At 44.5% G+C, this 9,792-nt stretch overlaps 1 protein-coding gene across 1 annotated transcript; it reads left to right on the plus strand.

The window, feature by feature from the left end:
• The first annotated feature begins 2,816 nt into the window (after positions 1 to 2,816).
• Positions 2,817 to 9,668, plus strand: cog8 (component of oligomeric golgi complex 8). Its single transcript, XM_047363356.1, has 5 exons — positions 2,817 to 3,260; positions 4,681 to 4,888; positions 5,219 to 6,043; positions 6,897 to 7,065; positions 9,191 to 9,668. The coding sequence occupies exons 1-5, from the start codon at positions 2,941 to 2,943 to the stop codon at positions 9,445 to 9,447; spliced, it is 1,779 nt and encodes a 592-aa protein (XP_047219312.1). The 5' UTR covers positions 2,817 to 2,940; the 3' UTR covers positions 9,448 to 9,668.
• The last annotated feature ends 124 nt before the right edge of the window (positions 9,669 to 9,792 follow it).

A 9,792-nucleotide genomic window follows, 5' to 3' on the forward strand; every position in this document is an offset into this window, starting at 1 on the left:
ACTATGCTTGTTTTGATTAAATTAGAACCAGAACCAGCATTATAGGCAAAGTTTGTTTGCAGAAAAAAGGAATTTGACTTTGGTTTCCATCACTCACCTCATATATCTACATCAGTCCGAAAAACAACCACAGTATGTAAAAACACTTGAATAAATAAGGACAGAATAAACACGTGTGTGGGTGTTTATGGATATAAAGTCGGAAGACAAGTTGTGGAGCAAAAATGCCTTTTTATTTTCCAGCAGACTAGCTGACTACTCAGGCTGTAAGGTGTCCATTGTGTTCTTTAGAGAGACAGCCTGGGGTTGTAGAGTTCTTGATGGGAGATGCAGGTGGACCCTTTGTGTGAGAGTGAGCTGGAAAGGCAGCCTGGGTGGTAGGGCTCTTGATGTTGGTAATAGTCTGCTAACTCCTCAACACTGAAGGGTTGTCATTGCTGAGGAGCTGTTTTATTTTCTCACTGTAGGATCTTTTAGCTAGTTTGACCCCCCCTGTGTCAGTTTGTTTCTTGCCTGCTTATACAGGGCCTGGTCTCCACTGTGGTAAGCCTCATCTTGTGCCTGACTCAGCTAGGTTTATTGTTAAAGGGTAAAAGGTCTTGGTCTGCACACACGTCCTCACAGAAGCTGATGTATGACTTCACTACATCAGTTGTTTGGTATAAATCACAGGCAAAGGCTCCAAAAACATCCCAGTCTCTCTCTCTCTCTCTCTAAATATATATACAGTACAGACCAAAAGTTTGGACACACCTTCTCATTCAAAGAGTTTTCTTTATTTTCATAACTATGAATATTGTAGCTTCACACTGAAGGCATCAAAACTATGAATTAACACATGTGGAATTATATACTGAACAAAAAAGTGTGAAACAACTGAAAATATGTCTTATATTCTAGGTTCTTCAAAGTAGCCACCTTTTGCTTTGATTACTGCTCCACAGACTCTTGGTATTCTGTTGATGAGCTTCAAGAGGTAGTCACCTGAAATGGTTTTCACTTCACAGGTGTGCCCTGTCAGGTTTAATAAGTGGTATTTTAAGCCTTATAAATGGGTTTGGGACCATGAGTTGTGTTGTGCAGGAGGTGGATACGGTACACAGCTGATAGTCCTACTGAATAGACTGTTAGAATTTGTATTATGGCAAGAAAAAAGCAGCTAAGTAAAGAAAAACGAGTGGCCATCATTACTTTAAGAAATGAAGGTCAGTCAGTCCGAACAATTGGGAAAACTTTGAAAGTGTCCCCAAGTACCGTCGCAAAAACCATCAAGCGCTACAAAGAAACTGGCTCACATGAGGACCGCCCCAGGAAAGGAAGACCAAGAGTCACCTCTGCTGTGGACGATAAGTTCATCCAAGTCACCAGCCTCAGAAATCGCAGGTTAACAGCAGCTCAGATTAGAGAACAGGTCAATGCCACACAGAGTTCTAGCAGCAGAAACATCTCTAGAACAACTGTTATGAGGAGACTGTGTGAATCAGGCCTTTATGGTAAAATAGCTGCTAGGAAACCACTGCTGAGGACAGGCAACAAGCAGAAGAGACTTGTTTGGGCTAAAGAACACAAGGAATGGACATTAGACCAGTGGAAATCTGTGCTTTGGTCTGATGAGTCCAAGTTTGAGATCTTTGGTTCCAACCACCGTGTCTTTGTGCAGCGCAGAAGAGGTGAACAGATGGACTCTACATGCCTGGTTCCCACCATGAAGCATGGAGGAGGAGGTGTGATGGTGTGGGGGTGCTTTGACGGTGACACTGTTGGGGATTTATTCAAAATTAAAGGCATACTGAACCAGCATGGCTACCACAGCATCTTGCAGCGGCATGCTATTCCATCCGGTTTGCGTTTAGTTGGACCATCATTTATTTTTCAACAGGACAATGACCCCAAACACACCTCCAGGCTGTGTAAGGGCTATTTGACCAAGAAGGAGAGTGATGGGGTGCTGCACCAGATGACTTGGCCTCCACAGTCACCGAACCTGAACCCAATCGAGATGGTTTGGGGTGAGCTGGACCGCAGAGTGAAGGCAAAAGGGCCAACAAGTGCTAAGCATCTCTGGGAACTCCTTCAAGACTGTTGGAAAACCATTTCAGGTGACTACCTCTTGAAGCTCATCAACAGAATACCAAGAGTGTGGAGCAGTAATCAAAGCAAAAGGTGGCTACTTTGAAGAACCTAGAATATAAGACATATTTTCAGTTGTTTCACACTTTTTTGTTCAGTATATAATTCCACATGTGTTAATTAATAGTTTTGATGCCTTCAGTATGAAGCTATAATATTCATAGTCATGAAAATAAAGACAACTCTGAATGAGAAGGTGTGTCCAAACGTTTTTTCTGTACTGTATATGTTTTTTTTTTTTATGTCTCTCCAATGAGATCAAAGTGGAACCGAAGTCAAATTCCTTGTTTGTGTGCACATACCCAAACTGATTCTGAGTCAATAATTAACATTAATAAACACTCATAAATCTTTCATTTAATTATTTATTATATGTGTAATTACTTATTTACATACTTAGGTAATTGTTTGCATTGATTTATCGTTTCCTTATTTATTTCTAGTGTTTTCTTTGTATTTTTTATGCAATAAAGTGATTATGTGAATATTACCTGTTATATATATTATAATATTACCTGTTATATATATTATAATATTACCTGTTCTACTTGCTGTAAAAATCAAAGCCAGCTGAAAAAGTCCTTCAGGGACGCAGAATTTGATATAATAAGAGAAAACCGGCAAAATTAACAAACTATACTTTCTGACTCAGTCTGTCCGCTAGGTGGCGGCAAAGCGGCTTTTAATCAGCTGTAGAAGCAGAAACAGGAAGTGGCTGTCACCTCCGGTTTGAAAACAACCCTTAGGTTCGAAACCCGGATCCGGACGGACCCGGTGTTTGGAGCGCTGCCTGGTCCCGGCGGCAGCACCATGGACGTGGAGGATGAGAGCATCCTGGTGTCGGTGTTTAAAGACAGCTTCCCGGACAGCTGGAGGGACAACCCGGACTTCTCGGCCTACCTGTCCGAGCTCAGCTCCTGCGGCCTGGACAAACTGGGCCGGGAGCCGGAGCGGCTGGCCGAGGAGCGGAACCAGATCCTGCAGCAGACCCGGGAGCTGGCTTTCTCCAACTACCAGACCTTCATCCGAACCGCGGACTGCACCGAGCACATCTACAGGGACTTCGGTCGGGTGGAGTGCAGCGTGTCCCGGCTGCTGGACAAGCTGCCCCGTTTCGGAGAGAGGTGCAGGTCGGTACCGCCTTGAGCTAAAGGGAGTCAGGATGAGACGCATAGTTCTGAATGTAATGTTCTTAGACCGGTCCAACCTGGATTGTTTCATGGATCTGTCAAACCTTTAATATTTAACACAAAATATAGGGTTTCAGAACATCTTTGGCCCATATTACCAAGGTCCAGTTCACAGTGGTTACTGAGCCTTTAATAATCTGTAATCCTGACTCATTCCTGTAAAAATTCCAGATTCGGTCCAGAATGGAACATGAAAAATATAGTTGGACTCGTCAATGGATCCTTTAATGAACAAATTAGTCCTCCTTCAATGCACCAGTACCGGTGGCAATCAACCAGTCCCACAGCATGATGCTGCCACCACCATGGATGACAGTTCAGAAAAGGAATAAAGCAGAAGAAAACTGTCAGAAATGTCTACGTTTTTAAAGATTAATTTGGTTTTAGTCAGAAATTCGACGACAACTTGCAGAATCAGTCATTTTCTGATCAAAGAGGAGAAATAAAGAAGAGAAACATAGAAAAGTCAAAAAGGATTATTAAATATTAAATCTTCCATTCTCTGTTGAAACTGGAATCTTGTTTGGATAACGGTTTATGTGAACTGAGGTAATAACCCAACTAGTGTTGTCACTAGGGTTGCACTGATTGCAGTTTTTTGGCCGATCACCAATCTTTAAGCAACCTGACCTGCTGATTCTGATTTTTTTTTTATAACTAAGACTGTCAGGTGTTTAAAGGTCACAACACGCCTTCAATGTTTCAATCTTATTTTATTGAAAAACACTGAACAAAACCTGTGAAACAATACAAACTTGTTTTAACTGCACATCAGGCAGTGCTCTCAAATATAAATGAAACGTTAGAGCACTGCAGTTTGTGTAGTCTTTCATTTTTCACATTTTCAAAGAAACAAAACTTCCACAATAGGTTAGACAAGTAGATAGGATCGGTTTCGCGTGTAAGTATCGGCCGATCACTGATCTCCTAAATGAAGGAATCAATAGCAGCGATGGAAACCGTTCGTGAAGCTAATATTTACTCAGGTAGCGTTAGCTGATGTCGTCCAGGGTGTTTACTGCTTCACTGCTGCAGAAACGGGAGCTTTACTCACATTTTTAAGGCTGTATTCACACCTGCCATGTTTGGTCCACTTTAAACGGACCAGGCTTTGTTCCCCCCCTGGATCCGGACCTTTTGTGCAGGTGTGAATACACTCAAGCTATCCTTGTTCCGGAACAAACAACTGGACCAAGACTAACGTTTAGAGGTGGTCTCAATCCGCATCCAAACGGACTCTGGTGCGGTTCACTTCTGGTTCCAGAAGTTCTGGCCCAACTACAGGAAACATACAAAACCAGCAACTCCTGTCTCTAGATACACCGGTGTATGAAACTCCGAATTTAACGTGTTTGTTCAGGGCCTTCATGAAGGAGGCGGAGGAGATCGGAGTCAGCCGACAGATGAACAGCCTCACTCTGAACCGCCACACGGAGATCCTGGAGATCCTGGAGATCCCTCAGCTCATGGACACGTGCGTCCGGAACGGCTACTACGAGGAGGCCCTGGAGTTGGCCTCATACGTCAAGAGGCTGGAGAAGAAGCACTCGACGTTGCCTGTCATCCAGGTGGGTTAAGGAATTGTGTTCCTTAGGGAACACAATGGACCATCAAGGATCTCAGATCCTTGATGTTCATGGAAGATGTGGAAGGCTTGGAATACTAAACTGTAGATAAAAAGCCCTCAAATAATAGTTTCAGCTTAACAGAAAACATTTGAATAGGATTATTTTCTGATTTTATGTGGACAAGATGAGGTCATGGAGCTCCTCAGACATTAGAGCCTGAGCTGACTGGAGCAGGATTGTTATTCCTGAATCCTAATGTGGATTATGAGCAGGAGTTGGTACCGCTTTGTTCATATTTTCATCTGTAATGCCGTTTTGTTGCATCTGCAGGGAATTGTGAGGGAGGTGCGTCAGTCGGCTCAGCTGATGCTCAACCAGTTGCTGCAGCAGCTGCGAACCAACTCCCAGCTGCCTGTGTGCCTGCGTGTGATTGGCTACCTGCGGAGGATGGATGTGTTTACCGAGGCGGAGCTTCGGGTGAAGTTCCTGCAGGCTAGGGGCAGCTGGCTTAACTCCATCCTGGCTGCCATTCCTGAGGAGGACCCATACTTCCACATTACCAAGACCATTGAGGCCTGCAGGGTCCATCTGTTTGACATCATCACGCAGTACCGAGCCATCTTCTCTGATGAGGACCCTCTGGTGGCCCCTGCAGGGGGCCAGGTGGCACTTGGCGAAGTTGCCATTTTCTATGGTTGGGTGGTGCAGAAGGTGGCAGAGTTCCTGGAGACACTGGAGAGGGACCTGCAGCGGGGTGTGGGGGGCCGGCTGGATTCTCTGCTGGGGCAGTGCATGTATTTTGGCCTGTCCTTCAGCAGGGTGGGGGCAGACTTCCGCGGGCAGCTGGCACCAGTGTTCCAGCGGGTGGCGCTGGAAACCTTCCAAGGAGCCGTGCAAGAGGCTGTGGAAAAGTTCCAGGAGGACATGAACCTGTACACGCTCATCGCCTTGCCCTCAGTGCTTGGGGGCACTGTCCCCAACGTGGCCGCCAGTGTCCAGCCTGGCACCCTGCAGCCCCCCATGGCCCTGCTAGATTTCCAGCCACTGGCCTGCTTCCTTAACAACATCCTTAGTGCCTTTAATGACCTGCGGCTCTGCTGCCCTCTGGGGCTTGCCCAGGACGTCAGCAGGAGTCTGGAGGACGCCTTAAAGATGGTGAGTAGTACAAAATTAGCCACGCCCCTTTCCAGAATCACAGATGAGTTCAGGCCTCGAAAATTTGGAGTTAGCTTTTATCATTTTCCAGGTTAGAAAACGTCCCACAACAAGCCAGTAGCGTTGCTAAGCAACACACAGTTTATCAGGTAGGATTACCTTACAACACACACCTTTGCTACCGGCTACGGTGGCTTTTTATGTCCAGAGAGACGTACACTTTTTGTAGTTGGTGTGGATCAGGGCCGGTTTGGATTCAGACCATAAGCGAACCGCACCAGAGTCCGTTTGGAAGTGGACCGAGACCACCTCAAAAAGTGGATTTCGGTCCGGTTGTTTGGTCCGGACCAGGGTTCGCTTGAGTGTATTCACACCCGCACAAAAGGAGGGAAACAAACTCTGGTCCGTTTAAAGCGGACCAAAAGTGGCAAGTGTGAATACACCCTTAGAGTTTTTCAAACTGGACTCGTGGTTCTGAAACTGAGCAGGTTCTGAGCTGGTTTAGAGGTTAAACATACCTTTAAAACAGGAGTGTTTGACCTTTACAAATGAAAAAAAGCATACAGTAACACAACACTTCCCCTCCCCCATCTGTTGCTGTGCACTGCTCTTCAGCTGGATTCAATAAGCTACTATGTTTTCCTGTTGGTTACAGGAAATAATTTATTATAGATTTTTACTGGGGATATGATGCAGTGAAAGACTCGCCTCAGACTGACCCGGATCACTGTCCAAATGTTATTATTCTTAAATCTCCAGTGTTATAAAATGTAATAATAAAACCTGAAATAATTCTGAAATGGAAAATGTCTAGTACCTCTGGAAATGAGCTCAGGTGTGTCTTCTTCTTCAGGTGACCCGTCTTATTCTGGTGTTCCACCGGGCCGAGCAGTCGGCCTTCAGCAGCAGAGAGAAGGAACTCTTCATTCAGTTCTGCTCGTCATACGCTGAGGACCTGCTGCCCTTCCTAAACCGCTGCCTGCAGGTTCTGTTCCCTCCAGCTCAGCTCGCTCTGGTTCTAGGTGAGGAATCCCTGTGTTTCTACAGCAGCCTCTGTTTAATTATGATGTCTGCAGCCTAATTATTATTCCTGAAACATGCAGTGAAAATTATTCACAGCGCTTCAGTTTTCTACCTTTTGCTACACAGAATGGAATAAATTCATTTTTTCTCTCTAAACGGGCCACACAACATCCCAAAATGACAACATGGAGAAAGGTTTTGGAAGTTTTTTGCAACTAAATAAAAGTCCAGAGATCTTCACTTGGACTAAAGTCTGGGCTCTGGCTGGGCCACTGAAGTACCTTTAGAGTTCTCCTGAAGCCACTCCCTTAATACTTTGGCTGGATGCTAGAAGGTCATTGTCCTCCTGAAAGAAGAACCGTCACACCAGGTTATTATTCCGGTGTTATCCCGGTCACCGTCCAGGTGTCATAATGGTTATTATCCAGGTGTTATATCCTCTTCATGAGACTGTCCTACAACAACAGTCGGAGGCTTCTTCAGATCTGCTGTACGACGGAGCGCTACAGGAGATCCTTCCTGCCCACAGCCATCAGCATCTACAACGGCTCTTTGAGGAAACCTTCATAATGAGCTACAACAATATTTAATTTTTTTGGGATGAATAAAGTATTTTTGAATTTGAATAATCCCAGTCACCATCCAGGTGTTATCCCTGTTGTCGTTTAGTAACAGGAATGTTTTACAGCCGTTCTAAAGTGTAGAGAAAAAACAGCAACGACTTGGTGGAAACTTTCCCTAATATTGAGTTCCTGCAGCTGGACTCGCTGATTTTTTCCTATCTGCCGTGGAATTTTTTCTGATTCATTAGCCCCTTTCCCACTGAAAGCCCCAGGATTTGTTTTACCCAGGTAGAAGGTATCCCAGGGAATGGTTTATGTTCTGTTTGTATTGCTCAGGACGGCCACGGATCATCAGCCTAATGAGGTCTGGGGAAGTTGTGGGAAAAAAAAAGCAATACAGCTTTAGTCCAGCAGATGGCATTACTCCTTTGCTCCCTTTAAACGTTTCTAGCTAAGAAATTACTTTTGGTGTCAACCGATAAATAGATGATGAGCAGCTTTAGTTAGAGTAAATTAATTCCTTCCATTGTTCCTTAAGTTGCTCTGGATTCATAAGCAGGAAAAGTTTATTTTACATTTAATTTTTGATTAGACGGTCAATTGATACCTTGACTGTCTAATCATAAGCAAATATTTATGTAAAGTACGAGACGGTGGAGTAGAGGATGGCGGGACATGAAGGGGATCACTGAGCTTCTGGGAACCTGCATCCAAACCTGGAACTGTGGTGTCTCCTCCTGCAGAGGTGTCTGCATAAAACCATGAAAAATTATAAGTTAACACACTAAGTTAGATTTACATGAGAAACAGTCTTAGGAAAATGTGTATTTGTTTATGTTCATGGAAAATTTTAATTACTCTGATCATCGGTACTGCAATGCAATATTTTTCTTACAGAACTGTGGTAAAATAGTTTATAATTAATATACTTAAACTAAAAATGTTAAAAATATTCTGTTTATTTTCTGGTACTTGTGTTTATTCACCAAATACTAAACGCTTTATATTCACTTTCAGCCGCCACAAACAGATAAGAGGTATCGGGAATCCCAGAGTGGCTGGCCGAGATCAGGCAGGGGTTAATGGGGAAGTCCCAGTCCAGCCGCCCAGTCAAATTAACGGTATAAAAACGATTCATTTGTATAATCACCTCCACCATTACTGCAGCTGCTGGTGCCATGCCTCGCTGCTCACACACCCCCCCCCCCCCTTCAGCAATCCCAGGCCAATCTGGATGGCTCTACTCCAGACCAGAACCTCTGGGTAAATTACCTGGGTAAATTTGAGTTGAAACGTGACCTGGGCTTTCTCCAAGCAATGGAAAAGGGGTTATGGTTCCTGAGAGATCAGAGAGAACACAGAAAACTGACCAAGAATCCTTCGGGGTTTAGAAACCTCTCGAAGCTGTTTAGTTTCTAGATGCGGTTTGTTGAACGTGGCCTAGTAACCACTATGGTAGTCTGTGGTGGGTTCTGCTCGGTACTGTACTTTCCTGTATCCTGATTGGCTGCTGGCGTCTCAGTGATAGCATAGTCATCCTAACGTGTTTTTGTGTCTGCAGGTGTTCCTGTGGCTCAGCTGCACAGGTACAGCGGCCTGGGCTGCATCGACATCTCTGCGGTTCTGCAGCCGCTGGACTTTATTCTTCCACAGAAAGAGCCGGAGCCCCTGGTGCCGGAGGTTGACATCACAGCCGAGCTGGGAACACTCACGTTAGACACACAAGTCGGAGAACCAGAATCCTCTCAGTCTGGTCCGGCAGACTCAGAGACAGCAGCTGAACTTAAGCGTGATGAAGAGGAAGAATTTGAAGAGTGACGGACTTCAATCGGACTGACAGAATCTCTGAAGTTCTGGACTGTTGGTCTGATGGATTTAAAGAATCATATTGGACTTTGGTGATGGGATCTGAAACAACCGCAGCTGTAATGCCCTCAGCTACTTTCTGCTTATTAAATGAGCTGAAAGAAAGTTGGACTAACTGAACCTTCATGGTTCTGTTAGGATTTGTTCTATCCAATAAAATCTCTTTAGTTGTATATTTAATGATTTAGGCAGTATTTGTTTTACAGCTTAAAGGTTTGGTTTAATATCAGCAGAGCTTTAGAAGGTCCACAAGGAGCATCTTCAGCCATCACTAGTAGGAAGCATTCATACAAAATA

Source organism: Girardinichthys multiradiatus, chromosome 4 (genome assembly GCF_021462225.1).
Source record: "Girardinichthys multiradiatus isolate DD_20200921_A chromosome 4, DD_fGirMul_XY1, whole genome shotgun sequence".
NCBI classification, from domain to species: domain Eukaryota; kingdom Metazoa; phylum Chordata; class Actinopteri; order Cyprinodontiformes; family Goodeidae; genus Girardinichthys; species Girardinichthys multiradiatus.

Bases quoted from the DNA above. Each gene is read 5' to 3' on its own strand.
- cog8 (XM_047363356.1), top strand. From the start codon at position 2,941: ATGGACGTGGAGGATGAGAGCATCCTGGTGTCGGTGTTTAAAGACAGC. The intron at 4,889-5,218 runs GTGGGTTAAGGA...TTGCATCTGCAG, and splicing joins CGACGTTGCCTGTCATCCAG to GGAATTGTGAGGGAGGTGCG. The intron at 6,044-6,896 runs GTGAGTAGTACA...CTTCTTCTTCAG, and splicing joins TGGAGGACGCCTTAAAGATG to GTGACCCGTCTTATTCTGGT.